The 25,496-nt window shown below is 44.0% G+C and overlaps 1 protein-coding gene across 4 annotated transcripts in view; it reads right to left on the bottom strand.

Annotated features, from left to right (window-relative positions):
- Nucleotides 1–1,151: 1,151 nt before the first annotated feature.
- The window catches only part of Prdm10 (PR/SET domain 10), a 64,741-nt gene continuing 40,396 nt past the window's right edge, over nucleotides 1,152–25,496 (bottom strand). For all 4 annotated transcript variants that reach the window (XM_036193360.1, XM_036193361.1, XM_036193364.1 and 1 more), the window contains 9 exons: nucleotides 22,972–23,151; nucleotides 21,873–21,983; nucleotides 17,046–17,246; nucleotides 16,013–16,156; nucleotides 15,403–15,573; nucleotides 14,016–14,156; nucleotides 12,850–13,018; nucleotides 6,897–7,000; nucleotides 1,152–3,864 (listed from right to left, as the gene is read on the bottom strand). In XM_036193360.1, coding sequence (XP_036049253.1) covers nucleotides 3,661–3,864; nucleotides 6,897–7,000; nucleotides 12,850–13,018; nucleotides 14,016–14,156; nucleotides 15,403–15,573; nucleotides 16,013–16,156; nucleotides 17,046–17,246; nucleotides 21,873–21,983; nucleotides 22,972–23,151 — 1,425 coding nt within the window. In that variant the 3' untranslated portion in view covers nucleotides 1,152–3,660. The remainder of the gene's footprint in view (nucleotides 3,865–6,896; nucleotides 7,001–12,849; nucleotides 13,019–14,015; nucleotides 14,157–15,402; nucleotides 15,574–16,012; nucleotides 16,157–17,045; nucleotides 17,247–21,872; nucleotides 21,984–22,971; nucleotides 23,152–25,496) is intronic.

The raw sequence follows: 25,496 nt of genomic DNA, 5'->3' as shown, positions 1-25,496 counted from the left end.
TCCCCCTTTACCTTTATAAACCACCATTTACCTATTGGCCATGTATGTCTCCTCTCTATCCAGAGGCCGTCCTTCGTCACTCCAGAACAAATATCTCTGCCTTCTCTCCCTTGTCCCCTCCTCCTCTCTCTACTGCTTGTCTCTTACCCCCTACCCTCTTTGTGCTGAGAGCTTGGTCTTGGGGGTCCTGGGCCCACAGTTCCTTTCGCTTGAGTTTTCAGTTCGTTCACTTTCTATGTGTTAGAAGGAAGATCAAGAGAAATCTTTCAAAGCTCTGAAATGTCAGGTTGGGAACCAGAAACCAAAGTGTAGTAATTTGAGGAGGGGAGTGTTGAGACAGGGTTCCACTCTGTAGATTAGACTAACCTAGAACTTGTTAAACTCCTGGTCAACTCACTAGGCAGACCAGGATGGCTTGTGCCTAAGGGTGAAATATTTAAAAGAAAATATTTAACCACATCAGTAGTACCTGTACACACACACACACACACACACACACAATTAAGAGACATGATTATTAAAAAAATATTTATTAATTTTTACATTTGCTGGGTAGCACAAGACTATTAACACTATAACTCACTGACTATACAATAAGTGTTCACATTTAAATAACAGAATAGAATCAATACTTTCAACCAATGGGCCAGCTTCAGCATCTCATTGGGTGCCTCTTAGCTCCAGATATCTTGAGAATCTTTTTTGAAAGGATAATTCCAGGTCAGAAAATAATTCAAGAACATCAAAACAGAAAGTCTTTCCAGAAAAACAGGAATCTTACATGATGAAATATCCATTTCCCTGGGCACAGACTAAACAATAAAAATGTAAAAAAATCTACATCCAACCCACTTCAAAATATTCACACTGTACTGAATATTGCAGTCTACAGTGTCGTCGATGTATCTGGGGAGAGATCACCATGTAGACATACATGTCCCCAAATCAGGCTGTCAGAGGGATTATACTCTGCCATCCCTTCTGATGCCTCGGGATAAATTCATAAAATACCTGATCTTAAAGTGGTGATGTCTTCACTGTCACCCACATCTCTGGTTGATGTTATATGTTATGGTATTTATTTACTCCATATAAGAACCAAAAAAGGAAAAAAAAAAAAAAACTTAGAAGGGAAAGAGACAAAAAAATCTTTCAACAGTATTTTTCCTGTGTATTTTAAAACTTAAAAAATAACTGACACAAAACCAACCTTCCTTCAGTGATTGGCTTGTTATTTTAATCACTGGGCTATTCCTGAGAAGGGAGATACCTTGCTGGCTCAAATTAAAGAGAATCCAACAGGCCAAATTTATTTATTTATTTATTTATTTTGTTTTGTTTTGTTTTGTTTTTCAAGACAGAGTTTCTCTGGGTAGTCCTAGCTGTCCTTGAATTCTTTGTAGACCACAGTGGCCTCCAACTCAAGAAATCCGCCAGCCTTTGTCTCTGTGCTGGGATTAAAGGCGTGGGCCACCACACCACTCTAACAGCCAAATTTAAATTACAAAAACTCAAACTGTACCTTTGAGATGGTCTAGGGCTCTTTGCCTTCCAAGTCCCTCTGGCTGAGACCCTGGGGTAGTTAGTTATTACACTACAGGACTTTGGGAACCGGAGATTTGCATTTTGTGACTTGGAGTCAACATTTCATGTTGAAAATATTGTTACCTTTTTGTTATCAAAGATAGAGTCCATTTTCAGTTTCCACACATTTTTGAGGTAATTTTCTCAAAATTTTCATGCCCAAATATTCAGACATAGTCTATGAACGAGATCTCAAAAGAAAAGTGCAGGATCTACATAATAAAGTGACTTCAAAACCAAATATTACTTTCCAGGAAGGCATCTTTACCACACAGAAGATAATCTATTTCTTAATTCACAGACCCAGTTTTCCCTCAGAAATGTAAATAAAATAAATTAGTTAACTTCATTTGAAATGAACTTAGGTCTTCCTGATCTGGAGTGATAAATTCACTCTACAATAATTACTTTTAAAATGTACGTCACAAAAAGTTGTTAAAATACAGGCTTTTCAGATGTCTTTTGGGTACAAGTGGAATGTGCCATAGAAAGAGGGCAATATCCCCACTAGGGCCACAGTGAACAAGACCCCCAAACAGGAACAGGTAAAAGACAACTATCACACAGAAAACTGCTTTCCTCCACACCCATCCTTTTACCTCAATGTATTACAATGGTCCCCTTATTTTTATTTTTGCCATAAGTGGGAAGTTGGTCATCTTTCACAAGATCTGGGTGAGTTACAATATGCTTGAAATTTAAAATGCTTAGAAAGAAGAAAGGCCACCTTTCTACCCAACTTCAAAGAATCTTCCTTTTTAAGACAGCATTGAAAGTGCTAAAATACACCCAATGCAGTGAACAGAAGTGGGATGTGGGGCTAGAATTATAGCTCAATGGTGGGGAACCTGCCCAGCATGCAAGAGGCCCTGGGTTCGATTCCCAGCATCACAAAAAGTGTTATACATACACCTGATGATCTCAGTAGGAGTAAGAAACTCAACCTTGATTAATGAGCAGTAAATGGATCCTGTGAGGCAGAACAAGGTTTCAGTTCTGTCTGCCTCTCTCTTCATATGTATATGTACATATGTATCTACAAATATGCAGTATCTATATGTAGATACATATATACTCAATTTATATCTTTAGTAATTTTTCATTAGAACTAATATCTCCTTCTTAAAAACAGTTAAATATAACCAGAAGCCTGGGGGCAGAGCTTTTTAATGTAGGGGCTTTAAATCCTGTTGAGATCATGCAGCCTTTTGTCTTGTAGGGAGTCTATGCTTGTAGAACATGAGGCCAGATCTGCCTGGGGTCAACATCTGTGGGGAGCACCATCACTGCCCAATAGGTTTCCCCAAACAAGTAAGTTTAAAAACAACTGCCATGATGGTGCCTGACTGTAGTCCCAGCTACTTGGGAGGCTAAGGCAGGAGGATCTCACGAGCCCATGAGTTTAAGGTTACACTGGACAGCACAGTGAGACCCCATATAGGAGAGAGAGAGAGAAAGAGAGAGAAGTCAGCAATAAGAAAATTTTTAGATGACAGTTTTTCCTTCAGAACACCATCATCAAAACTTTATCTTATCATTTTAATTTTTTCATCCAATAAGCTGCCTTTGTTAAATTACTGAAAACTCAAATGCATGAGATAAAGTGGTTCTGACCTAATCACACCCATGAAATAAATGCTCCTTCTCTTTTGATGCCATAGCTTGGATTTCAGAAGTCCAATGACCATGGACTTGGTATATCCTGTGTCCACCTTTGGTATGAACATAATATGCCACTTAGTATTTCCACAAAGGGACAGTAAGGCTTGTCAGTGTGTTCAAAAATGAAAACAAAACAAACAACCAGCTCAAGAGCAAGGCCAAGTTTCTCCATCTGGAAGTCAACTTTACCTTGAAAGAGCTGCATTCCATAGCAGAAATCCCAAGGGTTTGAAGAATCAATTGGGTAAAGATGACCTTGGCAAAAATCACCCCTGGCATATGTGTGTCAAAACTGTAGTTCCCAAACTCTTGAGTGAGTAACAAATCTTTAAAAAGAGGTCTAGGTGTTTGAAGCTTCAGATTTCGAATGAAAAGATGTGGTATGAGCTCTGGACTCCAGGTGCAGGATGAAGGCTACGGCTTAGTGATGTGCACTTCGCTGCTCCCGTTCCCATTGGTGGTGGTTGTGATGATATACTGTGTGGTCTGTTGTTGGCTGGGGCTTGTAGAGTCCAGGGAGTCACTGTGTGTAGAGGGTTGAACTTGGACTGCACCGGAGAAGGTAGAGGTTTGCTTTTCCTCCAATTCTGGTTGACTTTCTGATAACACATAATGACCCTAGAGCAAAAGAAAAAGATCTTTTAAAAGAGCTGGGGTCTGGAAGAGAGTGAGGGAACTACTAGAAGAGAGGAGGAGCAAGTATTCAAAGCAATGCTTCAAGGGGATCCAAACAGGCTCCGAAGAGAGATGCTTTACCTGTGTCCTTTATGGGGGGTGGACAGGTCATGGTAATTGACTCCAGGGGTAATTCAAAGGAGCACCTTTGCTGTGTCATCCCGTAACACAATGAGGAACCTTACAGACATTTGTAGCATGGTGCTACCTTATTTGGCAAAAGAGGGTTTTTTTTGGTGTTTTGGTTTTTGGAGTTTCTCTATGTAGCTTTTTGTGCCTTTCCTGGAACTCACTCTGTAGCCCATGCTGGCCTAAAACTCACAGAGATCCACCTGCCTCTGCCTCCCAAATGCTGGGATTAAAGACGGGAGCCACCACAGCCCAGCAAGTTTTTTTAATTAAAATAAAAAAAGTGCTTTTTAAGAGTTGCTCCTAAGAATTTAGAAATTTTAAATATGTTGCCAATTAAGTGTTAAAATTCATCCAAAATGAATGACAAGGTCTCTATAAAGGGGCAGACTGGTGTCTAAGACAGGTCTTCAGCATTAATGGTTCCCAGCTAATGGAATTTCAAAGCCTAATAACATTTGAAATAATACTTAATGGGGCTCTGACAGTTAAGTCTTTGCTGCAAAAGCATAGAGAGCCGAGTTCAAGTCCTAGGACTGGACCCTCCCGCAAAGACCAAGTGTCGGCACACTCCTGTAATCCCAGCGTTACAGGGGGAACGAGAAGTACATCCCGGGCCCAGAAATCCCTGAGCTCAAGTCAGTAAGTGACCCTGTTTCATTAAACAAAGTGGATAGCGCCAGAGTAACACCTGAGGTTGACCCCTGGCTGGCTGAGACACACACACACACACACACACACACACACACACACACACACACACACACACACTATTTAGCAAACCCTGACTTTTAGTTTTCCAAGTAAAGACATTTAGAATATACTAGAACAAAGACTGGTGAGATGGTTCAGCAGTTAAGGGCATATGTCCTCTGTTTATAGAGAGAACTCAGCTCCAGAGGATCTGATGCCCTCTTCTGGCCTACTCAGGTACCTGCATTTACATGCATGTACCCTACCTGCTACCACAGACATACATAATTAAAAAATATTTTTAAATCTTTAAAAATAAAATAAAATTTGCTACCCTCATGAAGTATGTACATTATACTTGAGAACAAAGGAAAAGGGTTAGGGGTGCAGGTCAGTGGTAGCATGAGTAAGGTCCTGGACTCAATCTATAGCACACAAAAATAAATAAACAAACAAATAAATATTTAAAAAAAGAAAGTGCAGAGAGAATATAGTCTTAGAATACAGCACCTTACACTGAATAAATTTAAAGGACTCCCACATTGTCTTTACCTTTTTCTCACTTTTGATCCCTTTGATCATGAGAATTTCATACATATAAGCTGGGCTTTTATTCATTGTATTAGTTTTTTTAGATGAGATCTTATATAGCCCAGGCTAGCCTTAAACTCACCATGTAACTGAAGATGATCTTGAACTCCTGATCCTTCTGTTTCCACCTCCAAAATGCTTGGATTACAGCATGTACACTACACTTAGCTTTACATTAACATTTTTGTTGTTGTTGTTTTGTTTTGCGAGACAGGGTTCCTCTGTGTAACTGTCCTGGAACTCACTTTGTAGAGCAGGCTGGCCTTGAACACACAGAGATCTGCCTGCCTCTGCCTCCCAAGTGCTGGGATTAAAGGCATGTGCCACTACCACCTGACTATATTAACATTTTTTTAAAAGATTTATTTATTTATTAATTTATTATGTATACAGTATTCTGCCTACATGCATGCTTGCAGGCCAGAAGAGGGCACCAGATCTCATTACAGATGGTTGTCAGCCACCATGTGGTTGCTGGGAATTGAACTCAGGACCTCTGGAAGAGCAGTCAGTGCTCTTAACGTCTGAGCCATCTCTCCAGCCCTATATTAACATTTTTTTTTTTCCAGAGCTGAGGACTGAACCCAGGGCCTTGCACTTGCTAGGCATATGCTCTACCACTGAGCTAAATCCCCAACCCCTATATTAACATTTTTAAAGAAATAATATTTCAGACAGAAGGGCAACTGGTCTTCTATGGAAGCAAGATGCTGATAAGTGTCCCTGTCCCTCAAGAGCCCATGTCTTAGTTTTTTGTTTGTTGGTTGGTTGTATTTTTTTTTGTTTTTTGTTTTTGTTTTTGTTTTTAGTTTTTGTTTGTTTGTTTGTTTTTTACTGAGAAAGGGTTTCTCTGTGTAGCCTTGGCTGTCCTGGAACTCACTCTGTAGACCAGGCTGGTCTGGAACTCACAGAGATCATCCCATCTCTGCCTCCCAAGTGCTGGGAAAATAAAAATATAGTGCATATAATCAACATTGTACCTGCCCAAGTTAAATATGCTAATTGATGACCATGTCTCTTTATGTACTTAAATTATGTAGAGCAGCTCAGTACTAGCCAAGCACGGATGCTCACGACTATCATCATACAAGTTCCAGGCCAGCCAGGGCTATATAGCAAGACCTTGTTCTCAAAACTTCTCTTCTCCCACAAGAGCGCTACAAGGCAGAAATGGTGGTGGTACATGCCTGCCATCCCAGCACACAGGAAGCTGAAGCAGGAGGATTACAATTTTAAGGTCCACTTGGTTTACATAGTGAAATCCTGTCTCAAATACACACACACACACACACACACACACACACACACACACACACACACACACACCATATAGCTGATTCATTGTATTCTCTCCCAGTTAAAGTCTTGTAATATTTATAAAAAGTCCATAAAATTGTAATCATATGGATAGATCTGGGAAGTTTGTTGTAGTTAGGAGCTGAAACGGCATTCCCTGTGCAGTAGCCTCCTGAGCAATGCACTAAGGATCAAAGAATAAAGAACCAGCTTTCAAACCATCACCTATGAGAAACCAGACTGTAACAGCCCTGGTAGACACTTACCGGAGTCACTGCCTTCACTTGCCCGGAAGTGACAGGAGTAGCCACGCCACTGTCTGTGATCACAAACTGACCCGGGGGCAGTGTCATCATTTGAATTTCAGATGCTGAAAACAGAAAATAAACAAATGCAGGGGTCTTAGATTTTAGTGTAAGTGCTGTACGAAGCAAATGCTTCTCTCCTTATATGGGTTATATCCCAATAAGCCCATGAACTGAAAAGACAGTAAAGTGGAATGGATTTAATATACACAAACAGCTAGGCACTGTAACACACACCTTTAATCCCAATACTGGGAAGGCAGATGCAAGGTGATTTCTATGAGTTCAAGGCCAGCCTTGCCTAAATAGTAGTTGCAAGATAGCCAAGGCTTCAAAAAAGACCCTGTTTAAAAAAAAATATTATATATACAAAAAGAACCCCACATAAATTCCCAAGCATTATAGCTTAGTCCATTCTACCCTAGGCATATTTAGAACCTGTATATTAGCCACAGGGGACAAATCCACCAGGACCAGTCACAGCAACAAAGTAAGACCCCCACTTGAAAAGCAGAAACCCCAAATGGATACCGTTGTGTTCTTACCACACCAATGTAATCCTATGCTGAAAATCCTGCATGCACCGGGCCTGCTAGCACAGCTCACAACCCAAGCACTCTGGAGGCTAACACAGGAGGGTCTTGTTGTTGTTGTTTTGTTTTGTTTTAGAGACAGGGTCTCATGTATCCCAGGATAGCCTCAAACTTAACTGTGTTGCAGAGAATGACCCTGAACTTCTGTTTGTTCTGCCTTCCATCTCCTGAGATTACAGGCATGTGGTCCCATGCCCAGTTTATGCTCTGCTACGGCTTAAACCCAAGGACTCTTGAATGCTAGGCAAATGATCTACCAGCTGAGCTACATCTCCAGCTTTGGCTACATAGTGTGTTTGAGGCTTGCCTGAGCTCTATAGGACCAAAAAGCCAAGAGTAGAAAGATCCAAAGTGCTAAGTTATAGACCATCCATAACTGCCAGTACTCACATTCCTACTGAGATAGTTCCCAAGGTTTCCCATGCTTGCAAGATCTTATGGCAGTGTGATCCCCCTCCTTCATCCTTTTTGTTTTTGTTTTTGTTTTTTATACCCAGTTTCTCTGTGTAGCCCTGACTGTCCTGGAACTCACTATGTAGACCAGGCTGACCTGGAACTCAGAGATCAGCCTGCCTCTGCCTCTGGAGTGCTGGGATTAAAGGCATGCACCACCACATCTGGCCTGATGTGATTTCTTTCTTTTTTTAAATGCATTTATTTATTTATTTTTCCTGATGTGATTTCTTGAGTGACTGGACCTCTAACAATAATTGCATGTATGTGAAGAGGCTAATACAGAGGGACCAAATATAAGAAACAACCAATGCCTCCTCACTCAAAAGTGGCTTTCCAAATATTCACAAAGATAAATACTCAACTTTTGTTTTGTTTTGTTTTGTTTTGTTTTGTTTTGTTTTGTTTTGTTTTGGAGACAGGGTTTCTCCATGTAGTTTTGGTGCCTGTCCTAGATCTGGCTCTGTAGACCAGGCTGGTCTCAAACTCACAGAGATTCTCTGCCTCTGCAACTAAAGGCATGCTCTTGTTTACTTGTCTGTAACAGTGTCTTTCTATGCAGCCCTGGCTGGCCTGGCAATCCTCCTGCTTCTCTGCCTACCAAGTGCTGAGATTACAGGCTGAGGTTACAGGTGTGTGCTACCATATCCAGCATAATTTATTTTTGTCTTTATAAAATGTTTCTACCTAATTAATGAGTAGGAATAACAGAATCCAATCAGGATACTACAACTTTGCAAGTCCCAGTGAAATAAAGAAGCTAGAGGCTATAAACATTAGTGGTTCCTAACATCACAGGAAGAGAAGCAATCCACCCCCACACCAGCTGAGTGCCCTGCGGGAAAAGAATTTGACCCTGCTTAAGTCTCTAGATCTAGTTGCTAGTCTACAGGAAATAAACAGAAGGAAGTACATCAAGCAATAACATGAGGATGCTCCCAGCAAAATCCAGAGTGCAGGAACTACGGGACATGTAACCAGTTTCTTCAACACAGACACACCAGCTGCAAGGGGAGAGCGAGGATGTGTGAAAAGATACTCCAGAGATGCAGTCAGCTGCAATGCATGGCCCTTACTCAGACCCCAATTCCAACAAGGAATTAAAACCTTTCTCAGGATACTGACTGGGTATCAGAACTGTATCTGAAGATGTTAAAGAATTATTTCCATTTACACAGAGAAACCTTGTCTCGTGGCGGGGAGGATGAAAAAAGAAGATTTCCATTGATTTCTTTAGACTAAATAATAGCAATAGCGTGAATATATATATATGGGTTTTTTGTCTGTTTGGTTTTGGGTTTTTTTTTTTTTTTGAGACAGGGTTTCTTTGTGTACTTTTGGAGCCTGTCCTGGAATTCACTCTGCAGATCAGGCTGGCCTCGAACTCACAGAGATCCACCTGCCTCTGCCTCCCAAGTGCTGGGATTAAAGGCGTGTGCCACCACTGCCCAGCTGTGACAATATATTTTTTTTAATGTTTTGGGCTAGGGATGTTGTTCAGTAATATAGCACGTATTTAGCATATACAAGGCCTTATGCATCAAAAAACAAAGTTTATTGTGGGTTTTTCTTTTTTCATTTATTTTCTTTTTGGTGTTTTGTGTGTGTGTGTGTGTGTGTGTGTGTGTGTGTGTGTGTGTGTATGGTATAAGCAAGTACATGTGGGGTATGTGTGTGTGTGTGTATGTGGTACAAGAATGCACATGTGGGGTATATGTGTGTGTGTGTGTGTGTGTGTGTGTGTGTGTGCATGTGTGTGTGTGTTGCATACATGCACATGTGGAAGTTAGAGGAAGATACCAGGCATCTGCCTGTTTCAACTGTGTTCCCTGTATTACCACAGGGTATCTCACTGAACTTGAAACTCCCTTCCACTGGGCCGCCCATCAGTGCGCTCCAGGAATCTGCCTGTATCTACTTTCCAACTGGGGTCACAGGCATGAGCAGCCATGCCCAGCTTTTATTTGAGTACTTGGAATTTGAACTGTGGTTCTCACACTTGTGTAGCAAGTACTCTCACCCACTAAGATGTTTCCTCAGCCTCCTCTCTGTTTTTTGGAGACAAGGTCTCAAGTAGCCCAGGTTGAGGCTGAGGATGACTGAATTCCTGAGTTTCCTCCTCCACCTTCCAAGTTCTCAGATTACAGGTGTGTGCCACCGTGCTCAGTCATTTCATTTTAGATACATATGAATGTTCAGAGCAAAAGGATGTAATAGTTGGGGGTAGGGAGAAAGATAAGGCAAGGCTAGGCAGGACTTGGGAACTGGTGAAGGCAAACACAGGGTGCAGGTGTTCATATACTGTGCTCTCCACTGTGCCTAACTCTAGAATCTTTCCCTAATAAATCATTTCAGTCCCAGAACATTCTTCTCAAGCTAGAATGTTAATTCGTGCTATGATTACTGTATGTATATACATCATTTCACTTTCTTAAGTAAGTATAACTATCAGTCTATCTGCCAGGTTCTACTGGCATTTACTGAGTAAATATCTTTTCCTGACAGAAACTAGAATTAGACCTCATTGCAATCACCAATATTTCACTGAAAAGTTTGGAAACATAACTAAACAGTAGGGCTTGCTCTTGACTCTAGGCCAAATCTACAAAACATAGACAAGGATAATCAGAACAAAGACAGGCCCTCCCAAAGAAACCAATGATAGAAGGTCAAAATGTGGTAGTGCATGGCTGTAATCCAAGCACTTGGGAGGCAGAGGCAGGTTGTGCAAGGCCAGCCTGGTCTACATAGCAAGATCCACAGCTACATAGTAAGACCCTGTCTGAAAAAAATGATCAACTTTCCTTTCTCTGTCAGCCTCTAGTTCTCCTACTTGCTACTGCCGGGGTCTGTCACCTGGGCTTCTGATCCTTCACTATCTGCAGTGATAAAGCTCTCATAGTTGCCAACTGATACCCAAGGCTCTTATCCAACTGCTGTACAGCTGTGTCTTCCAGGGAGAAGAGAGGGAGGCTCCCATGGAATCCTACTGGGCTCAGGAAGTCCAAGAAATTCACCAGGTCCTGGAAGTGTAGAAGTTACAAGACTCGCAAGGCCTTCCTCTGCTGGGAAAGCAGCTGGAGAAGAGAAGCTCCATGGAACTAACTGCAGATTAGATGGGGAGCTCCATGCTGGAGATGGCTCTGGGGTGATGAAGCTACCTCTGCATTACCTGCAAGGAACCTTTCATCCATGCTCCTGTAGGCAACCCCAATATACTCATGAGTTCACCAAGCTAGACTTGGGTGGAATATTTTCTGTCTGTCAGTGCCCTCTCTGGGATAAATAGACATGTCTTCACTTTTCTCCAGGAAAGGTCACACTGCCTCCCTGGCATCTCAACAGGGACTGACAGAAGCAAAGATGAGCTGTGAAGAGTGGCTGCGTAGCAATGGTGGGCGACATGTGTGACTGAAGCCAGTCCAATTGAGGGTTGTGCATCTGTGCGAGCAAAATCTCAATACGACTACCTTTCCCCATGACATATGTGATGATGTGCCTCTCTGCTATAGTGGCAACTGCATGTTTTCAGAAATAGATGACAAGACATATAGTCAAAGCCAAACTATTTGAGAGCAGGGGTGAGGGGAGAGCAGATCTCAGGATGGCCATCTTCCTCTCCATAATATAGAGTAGCATATCTTGATGATAAGTGAGGTCTACCACATAATACACAGGAATGTCCCTCCCCAATTGCTGATGTGTAAGAGAATATATTCCAGTCCCTGAAAGTAACATGTTTGAGGTAAGAGAATAAGCAGGCTGTGACAGTTGATATGGTCTTGCTCTGGGCAATAAGACACACAGCCGAGGCTAAGCTATCTGTCTAGAAGGAACTTTCCCATGTAAGAGCCAAATTACAGTGGTGAAAACATAAGGATACTTCTCTCAGCATTCACCTCTGATTTGGGGGGGGGGGTGGAAAAGGGGAGGATGAGATATAGTTATTGGCTTGTCATATTTTACAGCTCATGGAATGCATGGGAAAGAGAATCCACACACTTGGAACCTGTGGGAAGAATTCTGTGTACCTTTCCTTGAAACAAATGCTGTATAATCTAGGAGAGACAAAGGAAATAGGTGTCTCATAGACTAGCTCATACAAGCCCCGGAGACAGCTGGTCACCACGGTCTGGGGTTCCCATCAACATCAGGAAGCAGAGGGCAGCAGTGGGAGGACAGTTATTCCTACAGAACCTGAGTAGGAGAGAGGTGAGCTTGGTGCTCAGTCACTGGTCTACTGTGTTCACCAGAGAGTTAAGAAGTTACTTCGGCATGGACTTTGGGACTGGTAGAGTTTTAGTGGCCCAAGGCTGGCAGGACCAGGGCCGACATGTGCGGAAAACATGCTGGGTAGATGCAGCAGGGTAAAAAGGATGAAACATTACCATCAATATAGCCCCTATCCATCTATTCCACACCTTAAGTCACCTCTTCACAGATTCCGATACCATATGTAACATCTCTGGAAATATCTGACTGGCATTCTGGATCAAAACACTGACATGATTTTTGCTTTCAAATACATGTACCATAGAGAACTGAAAATGAGCAACAGCTACTTCAATCCAAAAACCTATTATAAAGCTGATGATGGTTGGGCGGTGGTGGCGCACACCTTTAATCCCAGCACTCAGGAGGCAAAGGCAGGCGGATCTCTGTGAGTTCGAGGCCAGCCTGGTCTACAGAGTGAGTTCCAGGAAAGGTGCAAAGCTACACAGAGAAACTGTGTCTTGAAAAACAAAGGAAGGAAGGAAGGAAGGAAGGAAGGAAGGAAGGAAGGAAGGAAGGAAGCAAGCAAGCAAGCTGATGAACTAAGACACATGGCCAGAGATTTCCCGCCCCATGGACTGTCCCGTTCTTCTTACAATAACCACGGAAGGAGTTCCAAGCATTGGGGAGGTATGTGTGTTGTACGGAAGAATTCTGCTGCTGCTGTAGAGCCTGCCCTTGTGTGGAAGAAGTGCCTTGGATATGGGAAGGGCTGAGTCCCGGCTGTGCTTGCTGAGCAGAGGGGCTCAAGGGCTGCCCAGCTACCTAGGGAGAAAGAGAACAAAAGAAGGAAAGGTGAAGTTCCAGTGGACTTCAGACTCCTAAGTAATCTTTTAAATGAGAGCAGAGTTAATGAAAAGCAATCATGACTCTGAAACACTGTATTGTTTTCAAAGGGTAATCTAACAATTCATTTCAATAAAATTGCCAGGAAGGCAAATGAGTGGAAGTATATAATTACTTACATTAGCTAAGCTTAAACCAAAAGAGGTGAAACTGCTTACCCAGTCACAAAGGTAACCACTGTATAGAAAACACAGCCCAGAAGTCACAGGTTCCACTGAAATGCCTTGGGCAATCCACCCAGTGTACAGCTAAGCACAGGCGCACACCAGCTACCTGCTGGAGAAGCCATCTCCCAATTCCATGTCAAATTCACACTCCACTATCTGCCATTCAAGGCCTCTGTAGTCCAACTCCTAACTACTTTCCACCTCTTTCCAAATATCGCTTCCTGCTCCTAAAGAATAACAGTTTCCTATAAATGTGTTATAATTTCCCATCTATTTGTATTCAAATGTATTCAAAATGCTATTTAGAACATAATGCCTTCCCTCAATGTCGGGACAAACATTAAAAGACCTAATTAAAAAACTAAAGGACAAACGTGTCCTTGATATCCAGCTAACCAGAACTGCAGCCTCTGAATTTCCATACCTTTCTCTACCTCCAAGTGACAGACTCAACCTTATTCCACAATCATTGTCCCAAGTCACAGAAGCAATTGACCTACTGCTGTAGAAGGGAAAGGCTGGTGGTTTGTTGTGATTTGGAGATTATATACCACAGAGCTCCCCTGGTAAGCCAGTAACTTAATAATAAAATGTTTGCAATTACGACATAAAGTAAGGGCAACAATAAAACTGATCAAGTACAAAGATAGTGACATCATCTCAATGGCCAAAGATAATGAGATGAGTGCTATTGATCTGATGGTCCCTGACGGCCCTCAGCTCTCTGCATCACCTATGGGGAGGTATACCTGGGAGGATGGCGGAGCTGCAGCGGTGGGCTCTGTGACCTGGATGTGCTGCACCTGGATGGCATGCTGCGTGTAGGTCTGAGGATCATGCAGCTGGCCAACATCCACGGTGGACTGCTGAGACTGGTGTGGGGAAGTGGCCTGGAGGGAAAGAAAAACGGGTTCCACACCGGATACATACTAACTGGGGTTAAAAGAGATCCCCAGAGAGAAAGGTCACCTGGGAGGCAAAACTGAAGCGATATTTTGAGTTTGAGGCCAACTGGGGCTATGTAGTGAGCCTCTGTCTTTCAAACAATAAATCAAAGTTTGAATGTGGTGGTGCACGCCTTTGATACACCACTCAGGAGGCAGAGGCAGGTGGATCTCTGTGAGTTTGGAGCCAGCCTGGTCTACTATCAGCTCAAGGCCAAACAAGGCTACATTAGTGAGACCCTGTTTCAAAACAAACAAACAAACAAACAAAACAAAACAAAACAAAGAAACCTAAAATAAACAAATCAAGTAAAGAATTGTGGATGACAGAGTTACAGTGATAACTACCAAATTTTCAAACACTTAAAACTGTATTGTTTCAAATTTTTTAGAATAAATTATTTGAAAATGACCATGTTCACTTATGTCTGAAGTCTACTTCCTTACAGCATAACTAAAGGGAACAGCAGTTCTGAGAGACATCCTTCTTTTAGTCTCCAGTGAGCAAGAGTGAGTTAGTCATTGTCTAGTAGAGGAACACAGTAATAGCTCTATTCCAAATGGAGCTGACTGGGGCTGGAGAGATGATGGCTCAGTTAGAGTACTTGTTGCTCTTCCAGCAGACAGTTCCCAGCACCCACACCTCACAATCACCTGTAACTCCAGTTCCAGAGGCTTTAACACCCACTTCTGACCTCCACGAGTACCAGACAGAATGTTTTAGTATATATATAATAATAATAATATATACTAAAGGAGCTGGCTGATATGAAGACTGAATCAAAATTACTCCCTAAAACCTCTCACTGAAATAAATTATTCAATGCCCACATAGGTATTTCTCAAACTAGTTCATCATGAAATAGTCAGCCAGGTTACTGAGAGATAGGATACTCTAGTAACACCTATTTCTGGAAGAGGTGTCATTAGAGGTGTACCAGCTGACTGAGACACACAGGAGCTGAGACCTTCTGACGACAGTAGAAACCTCTTACTCTTCTGAGCCCAGAGCCATCGTGAGGGGCAGAAGGAAGAAGACAGTGGAGATGTTATTCTCCTAATGTCTCAACCCAGCACCTCTACACAGCCGCACTCCATGGAGATCCAACGATGCTTTTGTTGACCCCAACTACTATGTTGGCCATTGGCAATATGGCGTCCACAAAGGTAAAGAGAAATAAATGCCACATACCGGAGCCACCTGCACCACTTGAAGCTGTATTTGCTGAGGTTGCTGCAGACCAGATGCTGACTGAGACACAGGGATATACTGAATCCTCTGGTAGTCCCCCTGCGGTGTTCGGTAATCTGTCGTTAAGGTCTGGGACAGTTCTGTCATTGCCTGAGTTAGCAAGTCTGTTGTCTAGAAATTTAAAACACACACACACACACACACACACACACACACACACACACACACACAGAGAGAGAGAGAACATATTAGTAACAATGCTGTAGCAATTCTAGTGTTCTTAAATCCTATAACAATTCAGTTTAGCATAAGGGTCATCATGGAAATACAAACTGGCCGAAGAGCCTGAGTCTGACTCAGTGAGACTGCTCTGGAGCTCCTGACGTTATCACTGTGGAGGGCAGCATTAAACACGTCCTGCTCCTCCTTTGGCAGAGAGATTTGGAAAGCACTAGCAAGAAGACCCAAGCATGAGCACAATGCCGTAAGGAGTCCGGCTGAGGGCAAGCGGCCTCACCTGCGCAAGTTAATAAAATGAGTGGCGTGGCTCTGGCGTTTAGAGAGGATGAGCACTAAGGGAATACAGCACTCTTCCTAGTCAGCCACTTACCACCACAGTCTCTCCAGTGGCACTATCTGTGGTTAAGACAGCTGGGGTGGCACTGATCACGGCTGTCGTCAGCGGTGTGTGGATGGTGTTGGGGAGCTGGGCATACTCCGGATGTTTCTTTCGAATGTGTTGGACCATCTTGGTCTGGAAAATGAAGGAAAAAGAAACAATTACTGCAGCTAAAGCAGGAAAAGTCTAACCAGAGGGCCAGCCTGGGCTAATAGCAAGAACTTGTCTCAAAACAAAGTAAATAGGACAACGATCAGAATTAGCCACTTTCTCATAGGCAAGTCCTCTAAAGTTTCCTGAAGTATTCATTTGATGCCTTGAAAATGTTGCCTGTTGGTTTATTTTGCTCAGCACAATGGGGTGTGCACATAAGGCTCACCTCCTTGGGAAGGTAAGGCAGAAAAGATCACTTGAGCCCAGAGCTGGAGGCCAACCTAGGAAATACGGAGAAATCCTATCTCCTAAATTCAATAAAAAATCCCAGCAGCACTGACAACACTTCAGAGCAACCTGCACCAAGAGCAACACAAGGGTATAGGACAGGGGAGAAGGGAGGAAGAGGAGGAGGAGGAGGAGGAGGAGGAGGAACAGAAACTCACACGGTTCTATACCATCAAGCAGCATCCCCAAAAACCTCACACTTGTTCCCAATCCCCATGAATGCCTGAAGCAATCAGTCACGCCTGGCCCACAGAAGTGACTTCCTTTTCAAGAAACATCGCAGTTCCTGAACAGTGATTCCACAGGCTGAGCTTGTAAACTGTGAAGCCAACACTCGAATATAAGGTCCTGAGCAGGCCAAGACAAAGGAAAACAGCTGAGTGCTCAGAAATAAACAGCAGTAATTTGGAGGAGTCCACAACATTCCCTTCCCATTTTTTGTTGTGGTCCCTGCCTATATGTTTCCTGCAGGGCAGCCATTGCAGCAGCAGCCACGTAAGACACCTGGATGAGAAGTCTATCTAGTGGAACATTCCTGGTATAAAGGTTCTGACGTCAGACGTGGTCAGAGCCAGTGCCGTACCTTGCTGCTATACTGCTTGGAGCAGTGTGGGCAGCAGACAGGAGGGGTGGCGATGGTGCCAGTCAACTGGGTGTGGGTGCTCAGCATAGGGTCAGGTTCTCCAGGGCCAGCAGGACGAAGTTTCCGAATGCTTGGTGGGAGTTCAGCTCCTGGATGGTTCTTCAGAATATGGGCTTTGCGCTTGCTGGCACTCTTATAAACCTGCAATTTAAATATTTGGCCATGAAAGCAATGTATGGTTCCACTTTCATACTTAAAGCAAAATAAAAAAAAAAAATTCATTCTAAGGAAAGGAGAAAGTGCTTGATATAGGCCAAATAAAACATATCAACAAGCTACGGTATATGGCGGGACATGCCTGTCATCTCAGCTCTTGAGAGACTGTGACAGGAGACTTCTGGCTGACTGCCATCTTGGGCTACTCAGTGAGTCTAAGGCCTGTGTGAAGTAGAGTGAAACACTGTCTTAGAATAAGAAGGTTGCTGGGTATGATGGCCCACACCTAGCTCTCAAGAGGCAAGGGCAAAAGGACTACAATGTCCAGGCCAGCCTGAGCTATACAGCAAGACCTGTCCTAAAAAACCCAGGGCTACAGATGTGAGTAGTGTATATTAGAATTAAGAGAATCTAATATAGATATGCTAGGCAATTTCCTTGAATTTTCTGTATAAATCTAAGATAATAACTACAAAAATACCCTTTCTCAAAAGTTTAAAAGATAAAAACCACACCCAACAGCCTTTGTCTTTCTGTGTTAGCTGCAACATTACAAGCAGAGAATTCCACCACAAATCTTTTTTTCAAGATTTATTTATATATTATGTACACAGAAGAGGGCGCCAGATCTCATTACAGATGGTTGTGAGCTACCATGTGGTTGCTGGGAATTGAACTGGGGACCTCTGGAAGAGTAGTCAGTGCTCTTAACCTCTGAGCCATCTCTCCAGCCCTCCACCATAAATCTTTTCACTGCCTACTCAACCTCCTAGGAACCTCAATCTACCACCTATATTACAAGATGACAAGACTGTTTTACAGCTTGGAAATTTCAAATGAGTTCACATTCTAGGTTCTTGGTAATAAGTATTTGTTAGCATTCAGGAATCTGTACTGACCTGCTCTCAGGGTCCTGACAGGATATATACTCAGCTGCAGCCACTAAGCACGCCCCTGTGCACATTCACTACGTTTCCTTATAAAGGTGTGCCTTGCCCACTTTCTGTCTCTTTCTCTTTCCTTTCCTTCACTCTTGATCCCAGGGACCAGTCTCTGCCCCCTTCTCTCCCCTCCCCTCAATAAACCATCCACATGGGCCCTGTTGTATGGTGGGACTCCTTCTTGCCACTTTTAAAATACAACATTTGGTGCTGACTTGACAGGCTCTCCCGGCAGTCTGAGACATGCCCAAGGCAGCCAGCCCTACTTTCCACCTAAGGACTGCTGGGACTCTCCATCCAACACTGACAACTGGTAAGCCCGCCCCCCTTTCACTGCTGGCCATTGCCCACAAGCAAGGCTTCGTTTCTTGAGCACAGTGTTCGCCTTCTGGCTTTTCTCAAAGTCCCAGTACCAGGTGACAATGTCTCTCTCCGGCTCTTGGCCCATGGGTCCCTGCTTTTTTGGATGATGATCCACTGAGCAGCGTGTGCCTCCTCATCAGTCCTTGCTGAATCTCTGGGATGGTAGAGATTCCAGCCCTTGGATCTTCTCTACATCACTCATGGAAAATATGCCTACTACCCAAATTACGGACTAAACTTTTTTTTTTTTTTTAGCTGAGGATCAAACCCAGGACCTTGTGCTTGCTAGACACGCACTCTACCACTGAGCTAAATCCCCAACCCTAAGGACTAAACTTATCCAATACCTCTTAGATATCAATTCAAATGGCCGCTTATTGGCACCCCATTTCCCAGTATTTCACAGGACTTTTGTAACTTCTGTCTGCAACCCAATAGATGGAATGTGGTACCCTGTTGTCAAGCTTTTTCCAAGCCCTTCTCTCTGCTCTTTCTTCCTGCTCTACTCAGCTCCTCCTAGCTACGAAGGAAGCCTGCTGCTGTGCCTTCCTGTTACGCTGCATTTCCCCTGCCCAGCCTCTGCCAAAGCAGTTACATCAGCACCTGTCTCCGGGTCCTTTTCCATGGCATGTGCACCCTTTAAAAGTGCCCGCCAAGCAGAGCTCATTCTCTTTGCCACATCTCTTGCCTATTATTCCTCTCTTTGCCTCTAATTCCCCTCACCTCTTCTTTTCTCTTGTTTCACTTCCTCTTGTCTGCCTGCCTCTCTCATTCTTTCACTCTTTGCTCTGCCCGCTCCACCTGCAGTCGATCTACTCTCTTCCACCTGCAACAAATCTGCTTTCTCATTCAGTACCAACAGTTGGATCTCTGGTGGGCTACCCACCTCTGACCTTCCCCTAGATGTGAGGCTTCGTTTCTCAAGCACGGGCCTCTTCTCACCTTCTGGCTTTTCTTGAAGTCCTGGTACCAGGCGACTATGTCTCTCTTGGGCTCTTAGCCCTCAGCCCCTGTTCTTGCGTGACAACATTCTGAACAGCTTGTGTCCACTTAATCCGATCCTCCCTGGATCCCTGGGACACCAGAACATTCCGGCCTTTGGATCTTCTCTCTGCCTCCAAAAGACATCCCAACGGGAGCGAGGAGGTGTACGATAGTCCCCAAGGAAGATCATACACCTCCTTGCTTCCATTGGAATGTCTTTTGGAGACCCACTGACCATTCTTTGGACTAGGCAGTTGGGGAACTCATTATCTTTCTTTTCTTTGCTCAAGACCTGCTTGTGTCTGTCTGCTCTTGCTCTCTAAGTGTTCTGTTTGCTGCAATGTGCAAATCAGAGATGGAGAAGCCAGCTTAGTCTTGCTCGGCACATACAGGTTCTCCCTTTCTACTTACTCAACTCCTGTTTAATTCTGTGTGTATGTGCATGTAACTATTAACAGCAACCACATGGCTCTCCTCCATCTTGGCTGGGACCTCATCATGATTTCTTGTGAGCTCTAGGGAACTGACTTGGTTCCACTTTGAACAGCATCTTACCAGGTCCAAGCAGCACCGGACAGTTCCAGAGCCTGGACAGCAAAGTGAAACAGCCAGCTACCCCAGGACGTGGCCAGCACCCTAGTTTTCACAGGTCCCCCAAAGATGATCAACACTCCCAGGCCAGCAGGAAGTAGTCTCGAGAACACGACGCCCTTATCTCCGCCTCACCTGCTACCTTTTTTTTTTTTTTTGAGACAGGGTTTCTCTGTGTAGCTTTGCGCCTTTCCTGGAACTTGCTCTGGAGACCAGGCTGGACTCGAACTCAGAGATCCACCTGACTCTGCCTCCTGAGTGCTGGGATTAAAGGCGTGCACCACCACCGCTAAATCCCCAACCTGCTACCTCTTTCTAACTCCTCACCTTTTTATAATAAACAAAAAAGGAGAAATGTTGGCATTCAGGCATTTGTAGTGGCCTGCCCTTAGGGTCCTGACAGGATATATCCTCAGATGCAGCTACTAAGAGCACCCCATGTGCACATTTGCTACATTTCCTTACAAAAAGGCGGGCCCACCTCCCATCTCCTCTCTTTCTCTTTCTCTTCCTTCACCAGTCTCTGCCCCTCCTCTCCCCTCCTCCGTAAACCTCCCACAGGGGTCTTGTTGTATGCAGTGCCTCCTTCTCACCACTTTTAAAATACAACAGTATGGGGTTGGGGATTTAGCTCAGTGGTAGAGCGTTTGCCTAGCAAGCACAAGGCCCTGGGTTCAGTCCTCAGCTCCAAAAAACAAACAGACAAACAAAAAAACCAGTACTCTCTATTGTAAACATCACAGACAGAAGGAATAATAAGAAAACAAAGTCAGTGAGTTCCTCAGAAAAAAAAATGGGTTACGTTTAATTTTTTAATTAAATTTTTTTTAAAGATTTATTTATTTATTATGTATACAGAAGAGGGTGACAGATCTCATTACAGATGGTTGTGAGCCACCATGTGGTTGCTGGGAATTGAACTCAGGACCTCTGAAAGAGCAGTTGGTGCTCTTAACCTCTGAGCCATCTCTCCAGCCCTTAATTAAATTTTTGTAAAAAAAAAAAAAAAAATTATGTGGGCTGGGCGGTGGTGGTGCATGCCTTTAATATCCCAGCACTCAGGAGGCAGAGGCAGGCGGATCTTTGTGAGTTCATGGCCAGCCTGGTCTACAGAGCGAGATCCAGGAAAGGCACAAAGCTACACAGAGAAACCCTGTCTTGAAAAAAAAAAAAAAAATGTGAACACGTGTACATCAGTGTATGTGCATGTATAAATGCAGGTGCCCACAGAGTCCAGAAGACGGTATTGGATCCCCTGGAATAACAGGCAGTTGTGAACCACCTGATGTGGGTACTGGAATTAAACTCAGGTCCTCTGGGAGAACAGCAAATGCTCTCCATCACTTAACCATCTCTCCAGCCCCTAAAATATTCTTTTGTTTTAAATGCATGTGTGTGTGTGTGTGTGTGTGTGTGTGTGTGTGTGTGTGTGTGTGTATGTATGTGTGTATCTGCCTATCTATAAGTGCACCATATTTGTACAGTACCCATGGAAAACAGGAGTGGGCATTAGATCCCTTGGAGTTGCAAGAGACTGAGCTGTTCAACAGAGTCCTTGGCAATAGTGGCAACTGCTTCTTCTTACCCACAGAGCCATCTCTACAGCCCTTAGCTTACAGTGAGGCTGCCTTCAGGCTTTCTTGTCAAAATGAAAAACCCCAGTAGGCATCCCTCAAAGGCCTAGCTCCCACTCCGGCAGCCTAGCCAGGAGGAGGGTTTTATAGACCTTTACCTTATCACAATACTGACAGAAGTAATCGCGGTTGGGTTTGATGATGGGGAGGGTTAACTCAGGCACCTCTTCTATCTTCATGTCTGGATGCCTCTTTGATAAGTGATTTACCTGGAAAAGAGAGAAAGAGACACACAGAGAGAGTGCCATTACAAACAGAAATTAAACAAAGGCCTCTGGTAATGAGTGCTAAAAGTTAAACTCTGAAGCAAATGCTCAAAACAGTGAGGCCTTTGCCCGGAGCCAGCATCATGAGACACACTGGACACCAAAGTGTCAATGGTCACTGTTATCAGGAAATCATTCAGCAAATGACTGAAGGTTAGTTGGTCAACTGGAGTCCCATCCACGGCCTCTGTCTAAAAGAATGACCATTAGAGAAAGGAAAACTGCCTAGTATGAACTTCCTGAAGAATGACTCTGATGTGAACCTGGCTTTCATTATTCAGTTGTCATATGACACTGCTGAATGGATACAAAGTACGGTTCTAAATTTGAACTACTAAGACTTTCTAACCACCTTAGTAGAAACATAGTCTGTAACTGCACTGGCCTGAGGAGTCGGCTGAAGCAATGAATTGTCCTGACGCTTCCCCTAATCTGAGACCACACTCCCTGCACTGAAGAGAAGTTTCCTTACGTCACTGTTTGCTGACTGGACAAAGAAGATACTGATAGGGAACAGTGGGAAGGAGATAAAAACCCTACCAGAAAGAATATTCAACTAAGGAGAGGAGGGAAGTAAAATGAGACAAGACCAAGAGATCAAGTAAAGAAAAACAAACTAATAATGAATAGCGACAGAGTCTAGGGATGTAGCTCAATGGTAGAGCACATGCCAAATAGGTGCAAGGCCCTGGGCTCCGAGCACCAACAGGGGGAAAAGGGAGGGCATGGGAACTTTCTTTCAAAAGGGTGTCCAAAAGTGATTCAGAAGGGCAAAAGGTTCTGTCACAGAAAGCAAAGAAGCTCAAAGTGGGGAGCTCTTGATTTTCTTCTCCCCATCCACTAACTGATACACCCACAAATCTGCTTTGTTAAGGTTCACTGACAGGACAGGGTGGATCTGGAGACAGGAACTTGCTCGTCCAGCACTGACCAGCATTCCCCGCCTCCGGAAGCCCATCATGCACAGACGGCACTTGAATGTGAAGCTGTCGTAGTCTGTGGACGTGATGCGCGGTTTGAAGGTCTTGGAACGGCTGATGCGGTCAGCTTTCTTGGCCTCCCTTTCAGGGTTGTGCATCCTTTGCATGTGCTCCCGAAGTTTGTCTTTTCGCTATTTGGAGAGATTTTGTTTAAAAAGGGGCAGGAGCAAGAACAGAATATTTTTAATTGAAGGGTAATTTTTTTTTTAAACCAACAGTGATTCCTGAGAAGCCCACCAGCCACTTCAGCCAGGGAAATAGGTAAGCTGACTGCAGATCTTCATTTCTTCCTCCTCTCCTCCAAAATCAGTCACCAGGCTCATCCCCAACTCTGTAGCAGACACCTGCTTTGGCATCTTCTTCCTCTCTGCCCCCACCTCCAGTGGATCATACATCTTCCCCTGCAAACTTCTTTCCACCCGACTCATCCCATTATCTCAGCCCCTAATTCCAGCAGACATTCCCTGGGAACCAGCCGGCTAAGCCTGCCAGAGAAGCAAGTAGACCAGCAAACAAGTAGACAGGCTTCAGATCTCTACTCTGCCTTCTCTCCTCCACACCCAATCCCCCAGTCTCATCCCCAGCTCTGGAGCAGACGACTGTGACCTCTCCACACTCTCTGTCCCCACTCCCAGGGGACTGAGCAGATCCTGGTGGAACATCCTGCTTTCCTTCCATCTATGGACCCCTCATCCCCCACCTTCTAGCCCATCTCCATTCCTAAGTGTCAGCCCCCAATATCTAGAAACACTCTCCCAACAATTACAAGATCAAATATCAGCACCTAGAATTATAATCTTCCTGAACCCAAGGTTTCTCTGTGTAACAGCCCTGGCTGTCCTGGAACTTGCTTTGTAGACCAGGCTGACTTCAAACTCAGAGATCCGCCTGCCTCTGCCTCCCAAGCGCTAGAATTTAAAGCATGCACCACCATTGCCTGACTATTACATATGGTTTTTTGGTTTGGTTTTGTTTTTCAAGACAGGGTTTCCCTGTGTAGTTTTGTTGCCTGTCCTGGATCTCGCTCTGTAGACCAGGCTGGCTTCCAACTCACAGAGATCCGCCTGGCTCTGCCTCCCTGAGTGCTGGGATTAAAGGTGTGTTTTAAATATGTTTTATTTGTAGGGGAATTCACATGCCATGGTGCGTGTGTGGATGTTAGAGGGCCACTTGAATGAGTCAGTTCTCTGTGTGGGGGTCCAGTAACGGACTGAGGTTGTTAGTCTAGGCAGCAGGTGCCTTAATCCACTGAGCCATCTGGCTAACTCTTTTTGTTTTTAACCTTCTTTCTTTCTTTCTTTCTTTCTTTCTTTCTTTCTTTCTTTCTTTCTTTCTTTTTTTCTCTTTTTTTCTTTTTTCAGAGCTGAGGACCAAACCCAGGGCCTTGTGCTTGCTAGGCAAGCGCTTTACCACTGAGCTAAATCCCCAACCCCATTTTTAACCTTAACCTTCTTAAGCATTAAAATAATATCTGGCGCCAGGTGGTGGTGGGGCAGAGGCAAGTGGATCTCTGTGAGTTCAAGGCCAGTCTGGTTTACAGAGTGAGTTCCAGGACAACCAGGACTACACAGAGAAAAAAAAAAAAAATAGCAGAAAATAATCATCCAAAAGTATAGTGGCACATCACAGCACTAATTAAGTGGAGGCAAGGGATCAGGAGCATAAAGCCAGCCTTAGTAACACATCCCATTTGAGGCCAACCTAGGCTACATGAGGCCAGCCTAAGCTACATGAGATCTTTTCTCAAAGTAACAACAATAATAAAGTGTTGGAGGGATGGGCACATACTAACATTACAACACAAGGATTTCTTTACAGAGAACGTTTGTTATGGGTTTGGAGGTATAGCTTATTGGTAGAGTCTGTGACTAGAATACCAAAACCCTAAGTTCAAACCCCATATCCAATATAGAAGGTGTGAAGGAGCAAAGAGGAAAAGAGGAAAGGGGAATAAAGGAGGGAAAAAGAAGACATGGGTGGGGGTGGAGGAAGGAAAAGGGGAGAATAGGAAAGGAAGAAAAATTTGTAAAGGAAAAATATGAATGGAGAAAGGTGAGGGCTTGGACCACTGTGCAGAGGGAATGATTTCAAGGGCTAGAGTTTTTTCATAGTAGCTGAGTAGGGTGGTGCATACAGGAAGGGAATGGGGAGAGGGGAGAGGAGAAGGAAGGGAAAGGAGATGAGACTATGGTGGTCTGTTCTGTGTGCTGTGTGCCTGTAATCCCAGGACTTGGGAGGTAAAAGCAAGAGAACAGTAAGCTTTGAGGCCAGCCTGGCCTACATAGAAAATATCCTCTGGACAAGAAAACAAAGAAAAAGGAAGGTGGGAGGGAAGGAGGCTGGAAGGGAGAGAGGGAGGAGAGGAGGAAGAGCCAGAGGAGGAGAGAGGGAAGACCCCAACTCAATTTATACTGTTCACACTGGTGGTCTTTAAAAATCATATGTATGCATGTGCATGGGGCATGGTTTGCATGTA

The sequence above is a fragment of the Onychomys torridus genome, chromosome 7, assembly GCF_903995425.1.
Source record: "Onychomys torridus chromosome 7, mOncTor1.1, whole genome shotgun sequence".
NCBI lineage: Eukaryota > Metazoa > Chordata > Mammalia > Rodentia > Cricetidae > Onychomys > Onychomys torridus.
Note: the sequence above shows the minus strand (reverse complement) of the source record. Positions and strands in the feature narration are given on the sequence as shown.